The sequence below is a fragment of the Plectropomus leopardus genome, chromosome 23 (assembly GCF_026936395.1).
Source record: "Plectropomus leopardus strain MGB_pleo_1.0 chromosome 23, ASM2693639v1, whole genome shotgun sequence".
NCBI lineage: Eukaryota > Metazoa > Chordata > Actinopteri > Perciformes > Serranidae > Plectropomus > Plectropomus leopardus.
Window position 1 is genome coordinate 2,403,862 of NC_142198.1, and position 26,051 is coordinate 2,429,912.

Genomic DNA, 26,051 nt, shown 5'->3' on the forward strand with positions numbered 1-26,051 from the left:
ATGTAATGGGAATTGTACTTTGTGAAATATCTTACAAAATGTTATGTAAAAAGGGTTTGTAAAATGTAGTGACCTGTAAAATGTGTTTTGTAAAATGTTGTGTTTGTTAAAATGTTGTGTTTTATGAAATGTGATTTGTGAAATCACAATCTAAGAAATTATTTTCACTGGATGAGACCAGTTGAGGGGTTAAGTTGTTTCTCAAACTGAGTCATATATTAAACTTGCCCACCAAACTCTTGCTATAATGTTGACAATATTTATAATTCATCATTCAAATATCACATACTATGAGTCACCTAAAAAATACTGTAGGCCATCCTTAATGCATGTCTCTGTGATGATGTGAATTTTAATATATTTGGGCTGAAGTTTACACAAACCTGTGCAGGTGACAAATCACTCTGTGCCCACATTCAGCGTGCTAAAAACAAGTTTCTCATGCGAACACACCAGCCTGCTTTCCCTTCATGTCATCACCTACTCCACATTTCCTCCTCTCTGCTGTTTCTGGCCCGCTGCTCACAGAAAAACACTGAGATCAAACAAGCGGTCACATGAGAAATGAGAGCGGCGCTCTGTGTCGGCCCAGCGCTGGCCACCAGAGTTGCTAGCCTGGAGAGAATCAAACACCTGGCATTTGTCACCCCACATCCCCTTTACAACCAAACGCGACCCCCAGTCCCTGTGTGGGGAAACTTAAAAGGCATTTCCATCCAGCGCAGAGAAAAACACCGGTCCTGCTAGTGTTGAGCCATAACTCCCCTGGCTAAACAAGCTGCCCCTACAGAGAAAGATACATAAAGACCCACGCTTTATACAAGCTTTGGAGAATAGAAATGAAAACAACATTGCATAAAAGAAAACTGCTCAAAGCACGGGGACCTTTCTTCCACAAATGCTCACCCACTTTCTTCTTTCAAAAGCTAAAAGGATTAAAGGGGAACTCTCTGCTATTCACTGCCTCGTCTCCCCTTTCTCCTCAGGTGTTGTAAAACCATAAATCTTTCTTGTCTACTATTTGGCTTTAAAACAGCCCTTCTTTATGGGAAGGTTCCCCACCAAATGTGCGTGGACCAGGCAACCCAGTCAAACGTCAACCTATTCATGAAAGGAGCCACTGTAGACATAAAGTTTTTCTAATCCTGCTGTTGATGTGGAAGCAAAGAGGAATACATATTAGAGCATTCTATATCCATGTTACTTCCAACACAAGCACATTTTAAGCAGGCAAATTTGGTCAATTGCTGTTAACAGGGCAACAAAAGAGAGTCCAGTTTTGTCCACTTCCTGTTTGGCCACCCAGATGAACGCAGCTGAACTCCCACTAGTTAATGGTGCCCACCCCTTCTTCCAATCCCCCTGCCCAGCCCCTTTGAGTCCACCAGACCACCATTAAAGACGATTCTCTCTGTTGGTCATTTCTTTTTATAGCCCTTCAACGCCAAGGAAGGACTGACCACCAACAAATCCTCCCCTTTAAAACCTTGGAAGAATTAGATAGCTTTCCACAACCCCTCCCTTCTTCCAGTAAAGTGACCTGAAAGCTCAAATCGGTGAGTCCAGTGTGCTGGAATCGTACAAAGGTGAGACAGCTGCTCCTTAAACCCCCATGATGATAAAAAGGAAATGAGTGTCCTTGTAATAAGTGTATAAATCTATTAAATCAGCGACAACAGTCCAAGAACTCCTTAAAACTCTTGATTATGATAACAACTTAAAGTCCAAAAACAAGTTCTACTTACATCCGATTTGTTGGACTGGTCCTCCATGTCTGAGTCATTGGGATCCACCAGTTCCTGGAATGGAGGAAGTGTCTGCACCTTCCTGCGCTCTGCCTCATCGCCTTCCGGTCGCACTTTACTCGTACGCAGCTGCGATCTATCCTTCAACAGTTTCTTATCCAAATGTAGAGCGTCTGACCCTGAAGTCTGCTTCCCTGATACATCCACACATCCCTTTTTACGTTTTTTGGTGATGTGATCGTCACCATCAGGGGTGGACAGACGCTTGTTTAGCCCTGACCCATGGGTCATCACCTCAGTCCGATGCTCCTTAGACAAGGACTTGGGTTCCTTGAAGCCCATCTTGGGATTTGTATCTCTAAGTGGCTGGTTCTCTTTGGGTTTCCTGGAAGGTTCTTTGGGGGCTTTGCTGGGTTCCCAGCCAGAGTCTCTGAAGGCACTTTTGGGCTCTTTCAAGTCTTTTGGAGGCTTGTCTTTGTGGTCCTTGGAGGGTTTGTGGAGTTTGGAGAAGCTGCTGCTGTTGGTGCTGGTGGTCGTGGCGGTGGTGAGGAGGGTGGTGCTGCTTCCTTTGGAGCCATCCTGTGAAACAAAACTAACAAATGAGAAAGATCCTACAGTATGTCCACATGATTTTAGAGAAAGTTGAATTGTTGTCTTAGTTCAGCTAAATCTGGACTTTTAAAATACATATGTAAACATTAAAGTCAGATTGAAATCATACTATGTCTAATTTCTTTAAATTGGATTAACACACTTGGCTAATGCGGCTGGGGATTAATTTACTCTTTCACTTATACGCCTCAACCGGACCTGAACTGGTCTAGGTATATGCTCCATAGTCCCTGCGTCGGGATTTGACCCAAAAGTCAAATTTTATAAATTCATTGGAAAAAACTCAGGGAAAACAAAAGAAGACAAGAAATCAAAACAAAATGAAGGTACCAATTACAGCGAAGAGTATGTACGAAATTATTGGCAGTCTAAATTATTATGTATAGACTGCATAATGGCATGTTACGTCATGTGTGAAATAAAAAACACCAAGAAGTTTGAACCAACATTTAAGGTGTTAGAGCAGAATTACACAGAATAATTTAATCTACGGAAGAGTAAACTTCAGCTCAAAGGATTATGGAGCACAGTGGAGGGAAATCCCACTTTAGGTCAGCCGGCAAACATAATAGGGCAAGGGCATAATTAGCCCCTGAGAAAGACCGTAGTTTGAGGATGGTATGGGCTTGTAGTGCTAGGATCATAACTAATCTAAGTGCCACTGAAAATAACTCAATTACCCAAAAAAATGTAATATATCTTTTTCAAGCAACATTCAAACCCTACTCTACAGCAGAGAAAAACGTCTCCTGTGAGTTTCTTGTCCTCTTACTGTTCATGTTAAGTCGACTTTGGACTGCAAGTTAGACTACATGTAGTACTTCTACAATGTTTCATACAAAAAAAAAAAACAACAAAGTGAGCAAAATCCAGACAGCTAGGTCAAATGAAGATTAATCCTCTGCCTTTTACACAAGAGAAAACATGCATGCCACCCTGCAGTTTGGCATTACCATCTGTGAAAAGAAGTCTATTCTTAAAAGAAAATCAAAAGGCTCTTCTTAGTCCTCATCTATGGGCTTAAAGAGCAAACTCAGGACTTCTTTTGAACAGTGCTGTTCCGTGGTGTGAGGGGGCCTTTTCAACAGCCACACATGCGCAACCTTAAAAGTGGAGCGAAGGGCAACGTGGAGAAAGGAGGAAATGCATTCCCTCTAACGACGGGGGCCATTTGTCCCTGGGTCTCACCTCCAGCCCCCTTGTCAATATTTCATCAATGTAGTAAACCCATTAAAGCAGTCTAGACGACGGGGTGTGGTACAACTTCGCCAAACCACCTCTAAAACCTTTCATTTTGTCTATCTGCTGGTGACCCCGGGACCTCAGGATGTAAAGCTGCCGGCTCATTCTAAACTCCAGCGTGCCCTCCCAAAGCAGCTCAACATAAAACTGCTTTAGTGCTCCTGGAGGGGGAGGTGGGGGCACAGCACCTCCGGTGCCATCACCATTGAGGAGATCACGAAAGTGGCACTTTTTAACAAACCTTTCAGCACCGTGACATTGGCAGGTTAGCAGGTGACCAAAGTTCATGTAAATCACTCAAGAGCTGAAAATGATAATACTGTCAGAGTGAAAGTAAAACTGCATCATCATTACAAACAGATGCTGATTATTTTTTTTTTTTACTGTCTATGGATTCATTCTTTAAAGTGAACAAAAGGTCTAAGTTAAGTTATTCTCACATATTTTATTATGATTTCACTAAAAGGAGTTACAACATTTAACACTCCAATATATTACAATATATTACTTAATTTATGTGCACACAATGTTCATTATTCTTTTATATATCCTCATGTATATAGTATGTATATATATTATAACTGTTTGGCATACTAGTTACATATTATTATATTATATTGCATTATATTCAGGGTTACTGCAGGGTTCACCTGAATTTAAGATTTTTTAAGACCTTTTTTTACCACATAGAATGCAGATGTAACACAATCATACAAGCTTAAGTATGAAAGTATGTATCATAGTGTACCAGTATTTACAATAGAACCTAAAAAATATTTGTTATTAAATCACATTGTGTAAGTACTCTCCACAGTATATAACAATAATTCATCATGATATAATTAATAAATAAATGTGACCTGGGACAGGTAAGGGGCATAAAACGGATGAATAGATTAGCCTTTAAAAACTCATCATTTTTTAGGTTAGTTCATGTCTTTGAGACCTGCATATATCAAATCACTTATATCAAATTCTATATTATATACTTTATATACCACACTTATAAAGAGAATAGTGTATCTCTCTAGACATTTACGTTGAATGGTGTATATATTACATATATTGTGAATAAATATTCAATACATAGTACTGAACAGGCAATTTTATTGTCTGATATTGGTGCACTGATGTCAATTTTTCACATTAAAGTTTATTGTTAAACTGTAAAAACTATAATATTGGCAGATATATTAACGTTGAAATGTTTTAGTCCCCAGTATTGGCATCAACCCCAAATATCAAATATCTGTCAGGCTCTATGTAAATGTATCACATAACTGCTATATACTTTCATTTTTGTTTTATTTTCACATTTATTATATTCATTAATTATACTTACCTGTAATAATAGAATATACTACCTCAAAAAAGGGTTGCAGAGTTGTTCTACTGGGCTAAATACTTTTGCTTATTCACATTTACACAATTATTTATATACTTCAGATATTTCTTTTTTTTTTCTCTATGCCTTTTGTGCAGCTGTAACACGTAAATTTCCCCCAATGAAGTCTGATCTAAACGTATCTTAAATTCACTGTTTTGGTTTGAAATATTTCAGGTGCAGTAGTGTAATAACAGGGTTTTAATAAATAATGTGGGACAAGCAGTATGCATGACCTTTTGTCAAATAGTTTTGATTTATTATAAAAATGTTTGATGTGCTTTAATACCAGTGCAATAATTCTCAACATGTGATGGAGCCAGAGAGGTGGGAGTACAGAGTAAGTGTGTAAGTGTGCGTGTGTAAGTGTGCGTGTGTGTGTGTGACCTCCTGCTCCACAAGTAATTCATCACGCACACTGTGTTTAGACTGGAAACTGTTTCCATGTGAAATGGGCCTCTCCTAACCTGCTCTTAAATGACACTATTTAAAGGGACTAAAAATAAGACATAATGGAAACAACATGCCAGCTTATTGACATACATGATTTAATGCTTCACCAGATAATGTTTTAAATCTCACATGGAGCTTCTGCGCACACCATTTATGCCTCCTGTTGTCCCCACATCCATCTCTAAATCTTTTTAGTAATTATTTCATATTATCATCTAAAACGTATATGCATAAGTTTGTTTTCAAATAGACATCACGGCAAAATTTGGGCCCCGTCAAAGCCACAGGTTGTCAAAGATTTACAGCATGTCTCTGAGTCAGTGGAGTAAATGCTCATGGCTAAGCAGCAGCCAAGATATAGTTTGCTTAAGCCAAAGTTGGATGTCTTTGAAATCCCAGAGTTTAAATCTGGTGGAGGTCTTTGAAGCTGCCAAATATGCAGGGGATTAGGGCCTGGATACTTAGAGGAGGTAAAAAGTTTCAGAGTTGGGTGGGACTGGGACTGGAGGCAGAAGAGTAGGTTGTCTTGCTCCAGGGGAATACCTGGAAACAGCACTGACCTTTGACCCGTGGAAGCTTTTGCTCTTCTTTGGGTCAGAGAAGGTGGAAGTCAACGAGCTGTTGGGAAGTGTGGGCAGCTTCAGGTGCTGACCGAAAAGGGAGGTGGAGCCCTCCTGCATTACCATCACCTGCCGGAGGAACAGTGACACATCACAACCATCAGGATGGAAAACCTTTGAGTACAAAGAGCTGGCTTTGAATGCTCAGCAATATTTTCACTCAGTGCATGATGTTAGAAAAGGTCGAACTATTTTGTTAGACCTACTTAAAGTGGACTTTTAAGATCCATGTTAACATTTTAGTCTGACTGAAATCGGACTAAATCGAATTTGTCAATTGTCGGATGACCACACCTAGATAATGTGACCTCAGTCTGACTTTAACTGGACTCAGCGTTCTGTTCAGCTCTTCGTTGCTGTGCCGGCCTCCCTCTGTCGTTAGGGACAGGGACTGTTAGTTACTTTTGAGGGGGGAAGGGGTGCTGCAAAACAGGGGGGGGCATTAAAAAAATGTCAAGACTGAGGAGGGACTTGTGTGTTTAATTTTGGCTTCGGTAAGGGGCACTACTACTTGAAAAGGTAGTATCTTATATTTATTTTAAACAAAAAAGTTACAATTCAGCCACCCCCCTCTGATAAACAAAGTAGAGTCCCACAACACTGACAGAAGCTAAGTGATGTCCTGCTCTGGACGGGGACGCAACAAAACATATTTTAGCCACCATAAAAAATCATTCAAGTGTATATTATATTTGAATATTTGCTCCTCATTTGTGTATTTGTTAAATAACAACGAGACCTCACATTTATCAGACAAATGAGGATTAATGCAATCAGTCTGGAATTGTTTAAAGTATGAACTAAACAAGGCCTTTATTAGACTTTAGAGAGAAAATGAAGACACTGCCATCCCTAGTGTCTACACAGCACACATTCATACATGTAAAGCTGCCTGTTCTTGCTGGAATATTTTGCAGTCATTACAGGGTTAGAGCCATGGCCAGAATATGCAAGTAAAGACAACACAGCTGCTTCAGTGTGTCTGTGTTGGAGTGCTGAAGCACAAAACAGTAACTCTCCCAGCCAGGACAAAAAAAAGTGCTGGTATCATTTCACAAAAAGCAATGTGAAGCCACTTTATAAATGCGCCTAAATCGTTAGTCTTCTGAACACGCCAGTTTCACCCACGACCCCCAGAACATGTTGAAAATCTTACTTTTGAGTCTTCTGAACTTCGTTTGTGAGGATCCCGTTGCTGTTAAAGAGAAAACAAAAGAGATGAATCAATATCTAGAGACTCATTACATTAAAAAAACAAACAAACAAAGAATTATAGCTTAGCCAAATGCTCCTTACATTATTAACATCCAAACTTGTAACTTTGTATTGAATGAAACTGTGCAGAAGAATGTAATCAGGTGTTTGAGCGGTGAGCCTCTGGTCCTGACAGTAGAGACTGTGAGCTTTGACATGGTCTCTGTCAGGATTAGAGCCCTTTTAGAGGCTGAGAGGAGGCTGCAGAGTTAAGTAAATAGAGAGCACTTAGCTTCAGTCATAAAACCTGCAGACTGCAGGGCTCCTCTGACAGGGGAGCTACAGACTGACTGCACCCCACAATCGCAAAGCAACCTGGGATATGCCAAGCAGATCCCAAAGACGGTGTAAGGTTTGCTCCAGGTGAACTACGGGCCAACCAATATTGTTTTTTCAGGGCTGATATTGATCATTAGTACTTTGTGAGACCGATAACCGATATTTGAAAACTGATATGCACTTACAAAAAAATTGAAATACTTTAATTAATTTAGAATTTGGAATGTAACAAACTCCAACACAAAACTTTGTTTAAATCCCTTTGGCAAATGTTTAATAAAAACTGAAACTTTCAACATCATGTACAGCAAGTTCCCTGCATCTATTTTTTTTAAATAAATGACAAATACAAGCCTTGACACTCAGCCAGGCTGATAACCTGTGGACCCCTAACTTTAACCCTTTAAAATCTGAGCAAATTTACTTTCTTTCAAAAACTGGGAAGAAGTCATCAAGAAGTTGAAGAAATTACCCAAAAATGAGCAAGAAATTGGGAAAAAGAAAATACCTGAAGATAAGTATTAGAAAAATTAAAAAAAAAAAAACAAACACAGAAATGACCATTAAAAAGTACCTAAAAATCCTAATAACTTTAAAACATAATTTTAATTATGTAATTGTGACAATAACAAATGTAGCTTTTCCCGAGTTTTTTGTTCTTTTCTCCATAGACATTTTTTTTGCCTTTTATAAAATTATTTTCTAAATCTACTAATTTCTTTCAATTTGTGGAAAAAAATCTTTATGAAGTTGGTTATTGCCTTTTTACCATGTTTTTGAAAGAAATTACATCAATTTGTCCAAGGTTTTAAAGTTTAAATACTTTTGAAAGGCATCTGAAAGCAACACAAAGAAAGTGATGTCACTCCAGATTTCAAAGGGTTAATCGTTCAGAGTTGGCTAAAATAGAGCCCATCATAATTCCATACTGTGTTCTGGTGTATTTTGTTATTTATGCTGAAGCTGATCACCTTGTGTGGTTGTCGTGATTTTTGGGTTGTGGTTTTGGATAACAGCGTCAGCTAAATCAAAGTAACATAGTGACACTCAGGGTGGATAAACAGACACATTTACTCAGCTCCGACTGGAACAAAGCTGCTATTTGTCCTCTCATAATAGCCAAGAGCAATCAACACAACCCTGAGAGAGCAGCTTCTCATTCAGCCAGCGCACACTTTCCTCTCACTGGTTAAAATGACAAACGTCACATGTGGCAGGCGGCTTTAGCTGCAGCTCATATGATCCTTCTCTGAGTGACTCAACGTAAGTCCAAACTAAAGCTTGGCTACAGCCGGCTCGGTGTGCTTCAGGACCTTCAATATTTAGATCAAACAGCTTGTGGAAAGAAATGTGATCTGAGTTTAATAGCTACAGCTCTTATTTCAATGTGTTAGATGCATATTTAATTCACATTTAGGTAAATACAAGTCCCAGATAACATTTTGTATTGGCAAATCCCAAGGACTCGGATCAGGACCAAGGAAAAAAAAACATGATTAGGATCTCCCAAGCTGCAACTTTAGATGTTGTTTAGATGTTTCTAGCTGAAACATTAGGCTTCCTCAAAGGCCTGATTCTCAACTTTTCTTTAAACTTCACATTGATTATATTCTCAGCAAAACTGAGCCACTGTATAATCTAAAAATTGTTTTACACTCAGTGTCTAAAAGTACAACGAAGGATTAGGGCCATGTTAAAGAAGAAAACATGTTCAATTTTGAGAATGAAGTCATAATTTCGAGAATAAACATCATGATACTATGAGAATAAGGCCGAAATTTTACAAGAAAAAAAGATGCAATTTTTCAGAATAAACTCCTAATATCACGAGAATAAAGTTGTGCGCTTCACAGCTTCACTGTGGGGAGTGACCGTGCACTTCACAGATGAGGGAAGTGAGGAAGAGATTGGATCCCAACCCCCAACAGATTTCAGCATTTCAGGAGAGAGAGACAGAGAGAGAGGGAGAGAGAGAGATGCAATTACAGTGCTTCAGTGTTCGGTGAGAAAGAGCGTGGTGAGGCTTCGACTGCTTGTCGGCAGTGGTGACACTGTATAGTTTGTGAAGTTAAAAAACTGCAACAGTTGATGTCCGGTGTTCTTAATTAGTCTGTTAAATTTTGCTGTGCATCTGAAAGCATACGTGTCCTCATTACTGGAAGATATTGAAATTCACCTGCTCTGTGCTGCAGGACAGTGCTCCACTCAGGGTGAGCTGAAATGTCTCCAATCAGTTAATAAACCTGTATATATAATAATTGTTGGGTAAAATGATCATTCCTGTCACTGTGTGTGTGACAGGCACAGTAGCAGGATCACAAACACTTAAATGGCATTCACCCTTTGCAAAAAAAAAAAAGAATATCTGAGTGCCAAGTTTTTTGATGGGAAATGGTGACAGTATTATTTGTCTCTTATCTGGACCAGGAATCTTAGTCTGTGTAATAATGAGTGGCTTGACTCAATAATTTAATGTTCTCAGCTGAAAACAGCAGGCTGATTGTATAGAACTGTATCTATGCGTACAGGAGTGTTTCTGAACACACACACTGAACTCCCATCAACTTTCCCAATAAAAATAAAGATGAGAGTTTTTCCTTCTGGGCAGGCTGCAGCAGAGGTTGGTGTACTGCAATAGGAATTGTCAGTCAAGGCCCTGCCCCCTCCTCCCACTCCTACCCCTCCGGCTTTCAATAGCTTCCTCCGAAACTCCTCCGTTGGGTTGTTGAAGGTGAGCTTCTCACAGCGGAGATGATTGACAGGTGGGTGGCCCTCCAGGTGGAGGAACAGGTCATAATCAAAGCGAACTTTCTTGGGTTCTTCCTGAGGAGAAGTGGAGATTCACCCAGAGAGGGAGAAAAGGAGAACAGTCACTGTCAGTCTATCAGGACTGAACATTAACAACAACACCACGCTGCATCACCTCAACACTGCAGCCACATCCAAACACAAACGTGTTTCTGCCGGACCCATCTCCACCAGTGAAAGAAAAAAACAAGAGCAAAACTCAGCCTTGATAATAAAAGGGGATCAAAGTCAAAATTATGAGATGAAAAGTCAAAATGATAACAAGGTCATAATTATGATAGAAAAAACAAATTATGAAACCAAGTCAAAAATATGAGATAAAAAGTCAAAAATATGAGATAAAAAGTCAAAATTATGAAATGAAAAGTTGAAATTATGACACAAAAAGTCATAATTTTGAGGTAGAAAGTTGCCATTTGCCTTCTGCCCATGCTTTTGCAAGAAATCAAGTCAATTTGCTCAGGTTTCAAAAAAGCTTTAAGCACATTTTTTCAGGTAATTTTCTTTTTTCAAGTTTTTTTTGCATATTTTCAGGTAACTTTCTTTAACATTTTTTTTGCAAATATTTGGCAAACTTTTGTTTTTTTTTCAAGGTGCTCATTGTCTTCTCTCTATGTTTTTGCAAGAAATCAAGTCAATTTGCTCAGGTTTCAGAGGGTTAATGCAGATACTGAAACTCAAGTCAATTCTGACATTCTATCCTTTGGGTTCCCATTAGTGATTTCATTGTTTTTACAATCGGTAAAAACCCATGAAAATTCTCCTCTCCTTGTCTTAGCATTTATAAGATAGTTTAAAGATTGATTAAAAACATGTCAATATCAGTTAATGCCTTATATTTAGATAAATGTTCCTGGTTTGAGATCGGCCAGTGGCTAATTTCATGTCACCCCTCAGCTATCCACTATAAAATAATCAAAATAATCAAAATGGAGTATGGGTAAAAACTCTACAGATGTATGTCAATATAATATAAACCCCAAAGTAAAAAACCTTATTGAAAGATTCTCATACTGTCAGACAACCACAATAAAACTAGTAGAACATGCACATGAAGACACTGAAAGAGACTCAGAATAAATTTAATAAATAGCTCAATGTACCTTATTTTTGAAGTAAACTTCAATAGGCAAGATGAAGCCTGCGTATCCAGACTCTTCCACTTTGTATGGTGGATCCTTGCACACTGAAATGAAAGAGAAATTTGCCATTAAAGAGAGGCCGTTGACCTTCAACACAAGGGGACCAACAAAATGCAGAGACCGCTTTAAATTCATTTAGTTGCAGAAAATGTAAAGCAGATGCCTCAGTGCACAGCAGCACTGTGTGTGTGTGTGTGTGTGTGTGTGTGTGTGTGTATGTGTTGCTGGGGGACAGGCGCTCTGACGAACTCCTACAGTCCGTACCATTATTACAATTATCACGTTCTCTCACTATTCTGGACACAGAAATATTACTAATACATGTAATTGTTGCCTTTGCTCCTGAAAGTCTTCTCACCCAATGAACTGAGCACTAAGCTGCATCTGCATCCTCATGAGGTCTCATTAACTGCCATTTCCATTGTCTGCACTGATATCGTGCAAAAACTGAGGTGCAAATTAGAAGCAGGGCCTTTCAAGCTTGAGAATTCACCCTGCTCATGACAAGAGAAGACTTCCCCCTTATCCCCAAGGTACTTTTAAGACAAACAAACTCTGCTGGAGCTCAGGTGTTCTCTCCCAGAGGTGTGTGTTTGTCAGCCTCTCTCCCAGTGGACTCAGAAGGGTACCAATTAAGTCCCTGTGTGCGGAGACCTGGGCTGTTAATACTGGAGGAACAGATAAAACAGGTTGTGGCTTTTGTTCATTTTTAGATCATCTCACTCTTACCCCTTTCCAAGGTTCAAGGTTCAATTTACTGCCATGTCCTACATGTTGACACATGAAAAGAACGAAACTTGTGGCTCAGGTCCAGCAGCGCAAGATAAGTAATAGTGTTACTAAACAAATAAATAAATAAAACTAGAAATAACTTAATGTCTGAAATTAGTGCATGCAGGCAGGTTTTTCAAACACGGGTAAACCCACTCAATATCTGGAATAGACTACTTTCCTACTGCCAGCGAACACACACACTGCAACACACAAGTCTGCCTTTCTGTCAGCTTTTGTGTGTGTGTGTGTGTGTCCTAAATATTCAGTCTCTTCCAAATTCGATGCAGACTAATTTGCAATGATGTTTTAGCAAAATGTTGGACTGTAATTAGTGACAGTGGGTCATTGCATCTCGCCAGTTAAGGAGCTGAGATTACCGCATCCACCTGGGTGTTGTGTTCCCATAAATGCCGATCAGAGCTGGAGGCAATAAAAACCCGTGTCCACTGCAAAGTCATTTGACCCGTGTGTGAATGCTGATCGTACGCATTCCCACTGCATTAAAAAGCCAGATGTCATGACGCCCAGTAGAGTGGGTAACCCATGTACAGAGGCTACCTCCGTGCCACAGTGGTTACAGGTTTGATTCCAGCCTCGGCCCTTTGCTGCATGTCAACCCCTCTCTCTCCTGCTGTCAAACTTATGCTGTCCCATGAAAATAAAGAGAAAAAGCCCTAAAAATGATCCTTAAAAAAAAGGTTGTTAGCTGCGTTTTTTTGTGCATTGGGATGCAAGGCATGAATGGAGGATATTGAAGGATGCACATGTCTGTAGCAACCAGAGTGAAAATTACTCAGGCTGACTTGACCAGTTCTTTCAAGTGAAGAAAAGATCAAAACATCTGTCACAATTAGATTTTCTACTTTTGGAGCTGGACTGTTCATTGGGAACACTGTTAAAATACATAAAGCATTCAGTTATTTATAGCATTGCACTGTTGGAGTGCAGAGCATACTGTTGTCACAGAAAGAGCAGCGGAACATCAGGTGTAGTGAAAGTGAACCTTAATGGTTTATTTTGCTGGGTCTAAAATTTTACTTTGACTCATTGTCTAGCAGCGGCTCCTCTCATCCATCGAACTGATCAGCACTGACCAGATCAAATGATCAGTTACCTCCCCGACACACACACACACAAGAAAAACAGAGGGAAGTGCGCTGCTCAGTGCTACAGTGGACACAGTGTGCTGCTGGAGTAGAATGATGGAATGTCAATGGAAGTCTCAAAGGAACAATGTTATGAGTTTATAAGCTAACTTTCAATAATGAAGGAGAGCTTGGAAACATCTTGAGTCATCCTCAGCACTGACCACTCTTTGGCACCAATCTAATCATCGCTGTGCTCTCTTGTTTCATTTTGGAGCCCCGCCCCTTCAGGGAGCAGCAGTGATTGATGGCTCAGCTGACTACACGGATTCGACCTCACTGCTGGGGCCAAGCCATCCAAAACCCAATACCACTGAGCAAATATTATGGGTTAGAGTTAATTGTGCAAGTGGGTCAGGTTCAATTACAGCCAGCTAAAAGAGCCCATTCACTCCCACACCTTTATATAAACCGCGGTGGAGAGGGAGATGAGCCCAACCACCCCATAATGGAAAGAAAAATCACACTCAAGCACATAAACTCTGTACATGTGCTGGTATATTTTTCTTATTTGCATGGATAACTGGGTACATGTGATGTCATGCTGAGATATGTTCAGTGAAGCTACAGTATACTTGCACAACTCCAAATTAAAATCAGACCTATGCAGGATTTTCCTTTCAATTTTTTTTGTAATTCTCTTTTCATTAGTTTATGTGAAGATACAAAAACAGAATACACAACCAAATGAACATAAAGACCTTTCAATGTTGTAAAAAGGGAAAATAAATAAATAATAAAAAGATGAATAAAAGATAAAAATAAAAATGATAGATTAAATAGGTGTGAAAAAAGAAAAAAAGAGGACAAATTAAATAGATACAAACATAAAAAAATAAGGGTAGAAATTAGAAATCAAGAGACAGACAAAAAAATACATTCTGTAGACAAGGGAATTGGATCAAAACATACACATAGACAATGGATGGTGACGGGTTTCACTACAATGTGGATTCTCCTTTTAAAACAAGAAAGCACAACCTAAACAAATATATCTGCACTCTTCTGTGCACCCTCAGAAGAGTCAGCACAACTAAGTAGGATATGACAACAATAAACAAGATTAAAACAGACAAAATACAAAAATTACCATGCAGCCTTCTCATGAACTTATGATTGAAGTACAGAATATCGCGGAAAAAATGTCCATATCAACTAAATCAGGAAGGTAAAATGCTCCGCTTTTGAAATGCGCGTCGTGTGGTATGACGCTTTGCAGAAGACGGACCAAAACTCAGGCCAGACCTTTGCCAGACTGTCCCTCCCAGCTCCCTCAAAGTCAACAAAAGGATAATGGTGATTTATTTATGTGACATCGTGCTTACCTTTAGTGGATCGTAACATGATAGTTATTGAATTAATGTGAAAACGCTCGTGTACAAAATGAGACTTTTCAATGGATGTCAGTTTATGAGCTAAGACAAACACCGAAATGTGTCCTGAAACAGACGTAAAGGCTTGTTGTTTAAGTCGAGCTGATGTCTGCAGACCTTGTGGCACTGCCAGCCAGATCAGAGGAGTGAGATGTCAGCAGTCAATGACAGAATTAAACAGTCATGAAAACAGCTTTTTCAACAACTGAATCATCGCTACAATGCAGATTCTTTTTTTTTTTTTTTTGTATCTAAACCCTCTGAAACCTGGGCAAATTTCTTTGATTTCTTTCAAAAACATGGGAAGAAAACATTGACCCATGTAAGAGGCATCACCCAGAAATTAATAAATAGCAAAATCAAATTCCCTTAAAAATGTGCAAAAATTAAAAAAAATGGAAAAAAAAATGTCAGTTAATGAGATCTCTCGCAAATTATAGTAATTCTGTAAAATAATTCAAAATATATGATTATGCTTATTATAGATATATAGTTCTCTGGACATTTTCCCCTAGCTTTAAAAAACAAACAAACAAAAAAAAACATGAAATAAACTAAATTTCTTGACAGTTGCAGGACATATCTTGCCATATTGCAGATTGTTTTTGTTCCCATATTTCTGACTGACAAACCAATGTGATCGGGGTTCAAAGGTTAAAATGCTGGTGAAAGACGTCTGAAAGCAGCAAACGAAGAGGGATGCTGATCCAGGTTTTAAAGGGTTAAGTCTCAAACTTAGTTGTTTTGGGCTACTCCTATATGGGTACTGTCATTTACATATACTTTACTGTACATATTAACAGCTGTTAATTGCTTTTTTATTAAATAAATTAGATATTTTATTTTCATATTCCAATTCAAATGTCTTAGTGTTCCCGAAAATTAAAAGTTCACTGTTCTTTGAAAGGGTGCACTTTAGGTTTGCAAATTGTATGTACCTTTATTCATTGATTATTTTTAAAATAAATGGCTCATTAATAGATCAATTGCTATTTGAAAAAACACAAAACTTTGCTTATTTCAAACAATACCAAATGTGTTTTTCCTCAATCAAAGCTCACAGCAACATATTGCATGAACTTCGACAGCATTTCATCATCTATCGATTGATCAACATTTCACATGTTCGATTTATTTATAACTGCCAATTAATTGGCACCCTGCTGTCTCCATTTTATATCACTGTAAACTGAGTGTATTTGAACTCCGGGGATTTTTATGGGCATTTTTAATTTTTTAAGTTTTATAGACCAAACAATGATTTACAGAAAGAAAAACTCAGCTTGTCGCAACCCTAAAAATTATATTTCTATACAATAAAACATCAGCTTTCCAGGAAAAGGCACAAAGGTTGTATTTCACACAGCAAAATGAATATATTTAATGAGCTTAGTCATTATTGAGGCATTATTAGATATGAAACTAAATTGATTTTGAGACAATATGTGGCTTCAGCAGCCTGCATGTGTTTCATGTTTTGAAGATGGCACCTCCCTGACCTGCCTTTTATTGGGAATTAAAAACGATAATACATTTTAGCAATAGTAACACTGAACACTGAATACTGTACAAACTGTACTGGTGCTGTAACTTAAAATCCATGGATAACTCAAGTTGTGTTTACAATGAGAGAAAAGCCCTGAAGCTGTATGAAGACACAAGAGGAAAGGCAGCTAATGTGCAGGAGAAGTCAGGCCAGCGTCTTGGCCGGGGTTCAGCGGTTCAGGTTGAAAAGGTTACCGTTATCTGGAGGAGCGTCTGAGAGGCAGAGATGCACAAAGCGACCACTGACCTGTAACGGAAAACTTGCCAGTGGTCGCAGAGGCTTTCAAAGAGAGACAGGGCCATGTGGTTTATTAACATGGCCTTGGTTTAAACCAAGATGCCAATCACAGAACAATGCCAGTCACTATGTATTTGCCCTTTCTCCACAGACTGCTTTGTAATGAGGCCGGCCTAGACGGCAGGCCTCACCATAAAACAAAAGACTAGAAATAAGAAATTCTTTAGTGACTCGCTGATTTACTATTAATCCCTGCTCTTCCTAATGGAGCCGGTCACATCAGCATCAGTTATTCAGCAAATTGGCGAGACAGAAAAAGCATGGTTGTTTACATCAAGCACACAATGCTGACGAGTTTATACTAAAATCACAGCTTTAGTTTATCACTATTCTTGGTTACAATGCTTTCATTACCACATTTTCCTTATAAAACTCCTTCCAATAATTAGGGATGGGGATCGTTAATTTTATTGATATTAATAACATTATCCAGACTCCTTAATGATCAGTCTTTATCGACGCCACTATCCATACTTTTCTATTATTTGGTGGAAAGACAAGGCGTAATTTTTTTTTTGAATTTTAATATTTTAATTTAAATACTTTGATAAATCTTGGCATCAGTAGTTCTAATTAAGATGATTAGACCTCATAACAGGATGTTAAACAGGTTGTAATTCCATCTCTAATATCTGTTTTATATTGCTGGGAAAACTAATTTCTCACCCAAAAAACTGTATTATTCAAGTTTCTCACCAAAAACTACATTTTCTTTTTCTTGATGTAACTTTTGAACAAATCATTATGACTTTTTATTTACCTTTGCCTAATAGTCATTTTACTGTGCCAACCTTGAACATATCACAGTGAAACCTTTTGGAACCTCGTTTATTTAGCTAACTGGCTCTTATCCTGCTGAATTTAACTCAGATTTCAACTCTGGATTTATATTTTTAACTGATGGGACTTGCTGCAAAGTTTGGGTGTGTTTCACTGCTGCTCTGAGAGGATGATGATGAAGACTGAGCAGCAGCAGCTGATGGAGTTAAAGGAGTTTTTTTCAGCCTGAAGACAGTGGAAGGTTCTGCATTTAGGTTTAATCTGATGCACAATGTTGATGTGCTCCGCCGTGGAGGTTGTGTCCCCCCCATTTAGAAGAAATTATTTTGCAACATGAATTGCATTTCTCTTCCTCCATATCTTTTGCTTTGGCAAAACTTTAGACCTCTTCACACATTCAGACATCATCACAAGCATCTGACCACCTGATTTCTTTTTGGCGTGGTTTAATACCTGTTGGCTGGCAAAATTCAGTTGCATCCAAAAACGTTATTGGACAATTGTTTGCAAACCAGTGATTGAATAAAATTGAATTAAATGACGTGACTTGACTCGAGATGTAATGTTATCTTGTAGGACCCACGGGACTCGACAGCAGTATCGATAAGCTCAACCGTTGATTTTTGGGTTTCGAAAAAGCGGAAAGAACCTATACAATATTTCGAATTTGTAATATACAATATATTAAACTCGTACACAAAACTTTGCTTAAAAGCCTTAAGCAAACATTTAATCAAAACTGAAACTTTCAACATCACATACAGCATGTTCCCAACAACTTTTTTTTATAAAGCTCCCTAAGGTTTTACAAAGTGAAGTTCCTCCTATGCTCACACTTTCTCTGCATGTATTGCAGACTGTCTTCCCTGCTGTTGGTTGAGTGTAATACTCCCATAATGCTCTTCTGAATCCTTTCTTTAGCATTGCGGGATAAGCGTGTGCGCGCCGTCGTCCATCTTTATATACAGTCTTTGGTGAAGACAGGCCAGAGGCAGATACACAGCTGCAGCGGAGCCAAAGTAGTGCACTTTTAACTAATTCATTTTATATTGATGAGTGTTAAAATAAAATGCCAATACAGACAATCTGCAAAATGCCAAATATTGGCCCCGATACTCGGCCAGGCCGATTATCCATCAATCCCTACTAATCGGTACTGGTATCCTCCGTTTTTAAACGATACCCAGCAAGAGTCCTAACAAACCAAGCCAACCTCAAAGAAGCAGCACAAAGAAAAAGACAAACTTAGCTGGTATTCACAATCACCTGGCCCTGTGAAAGAGAAATCGCTCGTCGTCTATGCTGTAGTTGTCTACTTTGTACACCAAAGAGATAAACAAAAAGAAATAAACATTTCAAGCATCAATCTCATGAAAAAGTCTTTGGAACACAACCTAACACTTGGAGCAGAGTACTAATCACTCCCTGGAACAAACCACAGTCATATGACAGTGTAGCAGCCTAAAAACACTGAGTAGCCATGATAGAAACCTCCAACACAGGAGGGGGGTGATTAGCAGCTCAGTAACTATGGGGTCTCTGGTTGACTGAGCACAGTCCCTTAAAAACAACGTCACACTAGACTCTTCTGAACAGTCCTGCAGGAGCTCTGCTGAACCAGACGACCTCACACTAATCAGCTAACAGCAAGACCCCAGAACACAAACGGGCTCCAGATTAATCTGCAGAGTTTAAAGAGGAGAACACAAGGAACATCCAAATTTGTGTGGGAAGCCAACTAGTAGATAAGTGGCCCCACAGGTGGCAGGTTAAAAGTTGAACAGGGGTTGAAAATTGCATATACTTTTACTTCTCATCAGCATTCTGTTTAACTGGAACTGATTTGAAATAATCCAGATTATGGACAGAATCCTCCTCCCACCCCACCAACAGCACAACACCATGCACATCCTATAATAAAAGCACATGTCACACCTACCTCAAGGGACCAAAAACTGAGAAATGGGGGTGCAGTGGATGCTCATGGGAGTGCTCCTGATAAGTCACAGCCAAAAATCACACACGGTGGGATAAGGTGCTGCCAACAGACTCCCAGACCTCCCTTGAGAACCATTATGTGTGTATGTTCTGATATTTGATCTTCTCAAGGGTCTTTCAGAGAGTCGCCCAGTTTACAAGATGTGTCTGTGCACTGTGCAGCTGATAATGATTGGTATAGGAATACACAATATGCTCAAAGACCTACAGTATGGTAAATGTGACTTTATATTTGGGCACATTTTCCGCTCTTTGCGTTGTTCTCTTCTTTTGATCATTTTGGCTGTTTTCATGCATATAGCATAAATTATGGCAAGACTGTATTTTTGTGTAATCTTGGAATTCCCAGCTACAATAAGTCTAAAATACACTGTGAAAACAAAATGTTTGCCCTAATACTGTTCAGCGCAAAAAATGCTCCATTGACACCGATTCAAACTGAAAAAAAGCATTATATTATTTCTGGGTGTCACTCTGGGCTTTTGGCATGGAATTTGTCATTTTTACTGATTTCCAATGTCTTTTTTTATCATATTTAGCCTATCGAGAAAATACATGCTATTTCCAATGGGTGCATTGTCACAATTAATGTTGCTACTAATCATTGACATATACCAGGGTGTGATTCTAAAAAAATTCTACTTTGCATGTAGTATATTGAAATAATTAATTTTTGTGATTTGTTTTTGTTTAAAAACATTGAGGCATTGTGACAAATACCTGACATCTAAAGTGTTAAATTTTTGAAAATTAATGAACATTTGATATTTATTATTAGGACTAATATTGGTTAAAAAATTAGCTCAATGAAAATATAAAATAACATTAATGTATAATTATTTTTAAAGCTGTATCTTGAAAAGTGATATGAGATTTAAACTCTTCTGAAACATAATTTCAGGTAGCTGTCTAACATGAAGGAAAGGAGTGTGGAGAAAATGAAGAAATGTACGTGATGGTAAACAAACCATCAACACATGTTAGAGCTATGACAGCTACAGAAATTACATTTGCCTCAATGTAACATTTTGTAGAAGGTTATCCACACAAGATTACAGTAACAGCTTCATTGATTTTTTGAATGTAACTCTAGATCCATATATGCATGAGGGCTGCTATGCAGCCTCAGAGTGTATAGCTGGGCCTCCCTTCCACCTCACATGTACAGACATGCTGGAGAACATGCTGCTGTGCTAAATCTACTGCTGATTTCACCAACAGCCTTTAGATCCTTAGAGGGCGCTTACAGACAGGTTATGGCATCATTAAAATCAAAAGGGGTCATCTGATCAGGAAGCTGGGGAAATGTTCACAGTAAACTTGCAGTAGATTAGGAGATATCCTGCATGCATAGCCTATATTTTAGCCTGAGGACGGTGCAAAAGGAAACTCATAGACTGTACTCATCATCGTCTGGGGAGCAGATCATACACACTCAGTAGCACAGAAGGCAATCTCACCATAAGGACTTGATATTTAGGGTTCATTAACCCCTTGCAACCTGAATTTGACATTATTTCTTTCAAAAACATGGAAAGCAGGCAATGGGTAACTTAAAAAAAAGAAAGAGCAAAAAAATTGCAAGAATTCATAAAAGTTACAAGAAAATTAACAGAAATTAAATTAAATAAAAGAAAGAAAAGAAAAAAACAAAACAGGAAATGACCCAAAAAAAGTGCTAAAATAAAATAAAGTATTTTAAATTGTATGCCGTTTTTTCTTTGTTCTTTTGCTTTGTTGGTTTTTAAATCTTTGTGTAATACCTTGGCCAAGGGACTACAGATTAAAAATAGCCTTCTGGCTATTTATAATAAATCTAAATATAATTTTATAGTTTTTTGGTATTTTCCTTTAGTTGTTTAAAAAATTTTGATAAGATTCTCTCTCTTTGTTTAGCCAATTTTTAAGGTAATTTTCTTCTCACCTTTTACAATTTTTTCGCAATTAGCGAGACATTTCATATGAAGTTGCTTCTAACCTTTTCCCCCACATATATTTTTTTGTTTGTTGACTTTATTATTTTGTGGAAAAAAGCTGCACTAAGAGAAATTATGAGAAGGGTCATATATATTTTTAGTTTGTTGACTTTATTATTTTGTTTAAAAAAATGCTGCATCCAGTGAAATTGTAATAGAAGTTATATTTTAAAAAATTAGCCTGTTTACTTTGTTGTCTTACTGAAAACAAATGCTGCACTAAGTGGAATTGTAGTAAGAGTCCTATAAATGTTTTTTTCTTTAAGCTTGTTGACTTTGTTATTTTGTAAAAGCAAAAGAAAAAACCTAAAGGAACTGTATGAATGCAGGCATTTTTTTCCTTGCATTGTATTGCAGAGCTATTACACTGTAAGGCATTTACACTGACCTGATTTTAATAACTTTAAAGTACTTGAAGTGTGCACTGGTATTATGCAGGTAAATACAAGTATTAGTATCAGCAAATACTCTATCAAATTACTCAGATCAAGATCCAGGGCAAAAAAACTTGATCGGGACATCCCTAGCTACAACCAATGAATGTTTGGCATTTGTCTGACAAATGACTGCTTCAGTGACTAAATTTGATTTATTTTCTGCTGATGGACTAATAGATTAAACTAAAGCACTATAAAAAAAAATGGTGTAGTAACAGCTAAAGTTGCTTGCACTGATGCAAAGGGAGCTCATGGCTCCTTCAGTGATTCCTGACTCAAATCTTGCAGCTTTGGTGCATGGAGGTGCTGTAAATAAAAGACAAATGTTTTATGGCAGGGCCGAGTGAGCAAGGGTGAAAGAGCTGCCAACAGACAGCCCATATAAAGCATGCTTCAATAAACCACTTCCTCCACCCTCCTTTCATTGACTGAAGCGAGGAGAGCCGGCATTTACAGCTCAGTTCCTGTTATTTGGTGGTGGCTGCCCTGTCTATCTGCACCTCCTCCCCTTCCCTGTCCTTTCATGCCAGCAGCAGCAGCCAGCCTGCAGCTTTCATGCCTCTTGCTTTCTTTGTGCTCCGTCTATACAAGTAGGTATGATTTCTGAGGAATCGTAAAACAATTACTGGCAAATTCCTGCAGCTCTTTGATTTCTGCCAGACACTGAAGGAGGGGGGGGGGGTGGGGAAGGGGTCTTTACACACAGAGCAGGGTGTTTTCATCCAAAAACGCTGCACACACAACCTCATGTTCAGCCCCTAATGTACACACCAAGTCACAAACTGCCGCAAGTCATACAGTAAATGATCTCAGAGTGCAGTCAGACGTGTGTCGACTGTGGACAAACTTTACTTTGTGTGCAAACTCTGTAGCTTAGACTTGGGAATGACAAAACTGTGTTTTCTTTTCAGAAAGAACACTCAACTATCTGATGAGGTCTTGATAAACAAATAATTCATTTAAATTGTCCTCCTCGAAGCTTTAAAGCTTTGAAACATGTAGCATCATCGCATTTTGTGTGCTTCTTTCAGACGCCTTACACAAGTATTCAAACCTTTGAACCCTCTGCAGATAAATGCACTTTCTTTAAAAAATACACATGGGACAAAAGGCAGGGAGCAACTTGGTAAGAAATGTTCCACAAACTGCAAAAAAATTGTAGATTTAGAAAACGATTTTTAAAAAAGCTAAGGAAAAATGTTTAGGGAAAAAAGAAAAACCTTGGGAAAATCTATATTTCTATGTATCATAATCACATGTTCAAATTTATGTTACAGAATTATTATACATTTTCCAGGTAATTTCCTCGTTGTTGTTTTTTTTTTTTTTTTTTACTTTTTTTCTTTTCTTTTTAAATAATTGTCAGGGATTTCTTTGTAATTTTGGCTGGTTTTAGTGCTGTACCCTACTCAGAATTATGCTGGTCAAATCAGATTGGCCGTTCAATTTTAATATTCAATGATTTGTTTTGTTTTCCATACAATGTTTCTCTCAGGGGCTCAGCAGGATGCTCAGTGTGACAGCAGCATTCACTTCATATGGTAAACAAGCTAATGGTGCTAATGACAGATCACAAATGTGCAACAATTTTTTTTTTTGACTCTAGATATCAACAAAAGCCAGACACTGTATCGTATTAAGTTGCCGTGAGCTGTTAATTCACCACTTCTTCACCTGCCTGCATGTCTGCAGCTGCAAAGAGCAGCGTGTAAGTCCAGAGCGCTCACTCTGCAGGAAATCTGGGGACCAAATCTTCCCTAAAAGTACACTGCACAGAAAAAAACAACTGCTCCACTTAAAGCAGCCTCAACTGTTTGAGAGTCTCCAACTGATGATTAAAGTCTGACTCTGCTTATTTCTTGCTAATTTTTGGGTAATTTCTTCTTTTGCTGCTTGTTGCTTTCTTTCCAAGTTTTTTTTTTTTTTTTTTTTTTTTAAGAAATCAAGCCAATTCAAGCCAAATCAAGCTCAGGTCCAAATTCAGCTGTCTCTGAACGGCGTATAGCAGGAACAGGACAGCACCTCACATTCCTACCAACACACCGGTCCTTTCTCATGGTAAAGCATTCAATAATACTTACAATGATAATGATAACTTAAAATGTTTACATGCAGAAAAGAAACCTCAGTACTCATCCGCAGATTAATCAATAATATTAATAACTGACAGACACAGGGCTCGCAGGGCTCCAACTCCCCTTTTTAACCACCGCTCCAAATCATACCGCCATGAGATTTAAACTGTCAGCTGGTTTTCTGTCATATTAGCATTTTTCTGAGATTAAGAGTCTCAGCCCCGGACATGTGTAACATTATTCTGGGAATCCTGATGTCAAAACTCGCGCCAGTGTGCATGAGAGCATCTGCATTCACACACTGACGTTGAGCCAAATGCTGCACTGTAGAGCCCATTAAGAGCAGCGCTGCAACTAGGGATGTCAGTTTCGCTCGATTTTGGCCATCACTCATTAACTGGTAACTGACCGGTTTATTTTTGAGACGTGACGTATAAAACAGTTTCCTTTAGTCCGGTGATCCACTTACTCATTGAGCTTTAGTGATGCATTTCAAAGCACTATCCATTTAGAGGGGAGAACATATGGATGTTTTATGATGTCTTGATTTTATCGTTTACTCGCGTCACATTCAGATATGACATGGGCAGCTGAAGGAAATTCTTTGTGTTGACGTGTTGCCCCTTCAAACAGTGTGATCAGGATTAAAATTAACACCTCCTGGCTGGTAAATGTTTGTACCGGAGTTAAGTGATAAACAAAAAAAAAAAAAAAAAAGAGCCGCGTTTTGGAGTTGCTTTTAGTCACACTGCTTCTGTCCTCTGTTGCCTGTCTGTGTCAGAGACGAGTTTGACGTTCACAGCAACAGGGACTTCATGTTGCATTCAGGTTATGAAATAAAATATTGGAATCGGCCAACGTGTTGATTAGATTTGACTTCTGCCAATATAACACAGTGATAATCTTTCTTTTTAATTGACAAAGTGAACATGTACTAAACATCAACCCTAAGTTGAATTGTTTTTTTCTTTTCTTATTTTGCACAATGAATGAATATTAGATGCATGAAAAAGCATTACATTTCATGTCTTCATCTGCTGGTGGGCCATCATGATAAGAGTATGCAGAATATGATGTTAATTCCTCTACAGAAGAGACTTGATGATCAGTAAAATTATGTGAGGATAAATCATAATTCAGATGCATCACGTAAACTCTACATTGAGTTAAATCCTTTTAAAATCAAATAGTCATAAGCAAACATCATAACATTCTTCTTCAACAGGTCTGTGATCGTTTTCAAGTTGTCTGAATACAGCATTTTTAAATCATTAAATATGAAAGTCATACCCAATACGTATATATATTTTGTCTTTAAAAATATGCAATTTAAAATAAACTGAATTATTACTTGCTGCCAGTCTGCTGCTCTCTGCTGTTGTTTTGGCTGGTAGAGAGAATGCTCGGCCGTTTAATTTTTTTTAAATCTATCAGTCCCCTTGGCCTGTTAGTCACAAAGTTTATTTTGAACACTGAGTGTGATTATGCACCTGTCTCTATTCACAGATGATATTTGAGCAGAAATCCTCACATTTGTCCAAGATACTGAGATCTTCCAGCAACTCATAATGTAATGGTATGATTTTCACTGTGACTTCTGTGTTACACCTCTATTCTTTACACATCGAGCAGTCACAGAGATACATTGTCATAAAAGCTGTGTTCCTGACAACATGACAAATATGAGTTCACTTTGCTATTGGCTGCCACACTGTTAGAATATTTGTCTTTTAAAAACCTGTATGGGTGAAAGCCCTGTTTCCTGCTTCATTTGAACCAGAGAGCATATTTACAAATTGTTAGATTTTTATGAAATATTACATTTGGCTAGGGCTGCACAATAATGGCATACTAAACACAATCACGATTTTGGCTACCCACAATTAAATGGCCATGACTGACTGTGATATGAACATTTAAAATTCATGCTCCACTCATGGAAGACTGCAGCATATTAAATTAAGTGCTCCCTAAACTAACTGCCAGCCTCCAATACTGAAGAGCTGTCATGATGCTATGCACCCTGCAGCACAACCAGGCAAAACAAAACTCATCAGCTGTGAGGACATAGCAAAGGACAGATCATATGGAAAGACTGCATGAGACTTGTG

At 38.4% G+C, this 26,051-nt stretch overlaps 1 protein-coding gene across 3 annotated transcripts in view; it reads right to left on the reverse strand.

Moving 5' to 3' along the window:
• The window catches only part of mllt3 (MLLT3 super elongation complex subunit), a 68,482-nt gene that overhangs the window by 26,206 nt on the left and 16,225 nt on the right, over positions 1 to 26,051 (reverse strand). For all 3 annotated transcript variants that reach the window (XM_042512543.2, XM_042512542.2, XM_088074007.1), the window contains exons 3-7: positions 11,501 to 11,583; positions 10,269 to 10,412; positions 7,213 to 7,251; positions 5,997 to 6,125; positions 1,746 to 2,324 (exon numbers count right to left, since the gene is read on the reverse strand). In XM_042512543.2, the coding sequence (XP_042368477.1) occupies positions 1,746 to 2,324; positions 5,997 to 6,125; positions 7,213 to 7,251; positions 10,269 to 10,412; positions 11,501 to 11,583 (974 nt within the window). The remainder of the gene's footprint in view (positions 1 to 1,745; positions 2,325 to 5,996; positions 6,126 to 7,212; positions 7,252 to 10,268; positions 10,413 to 11,500; positions 11,584 to 26,051) is intronic.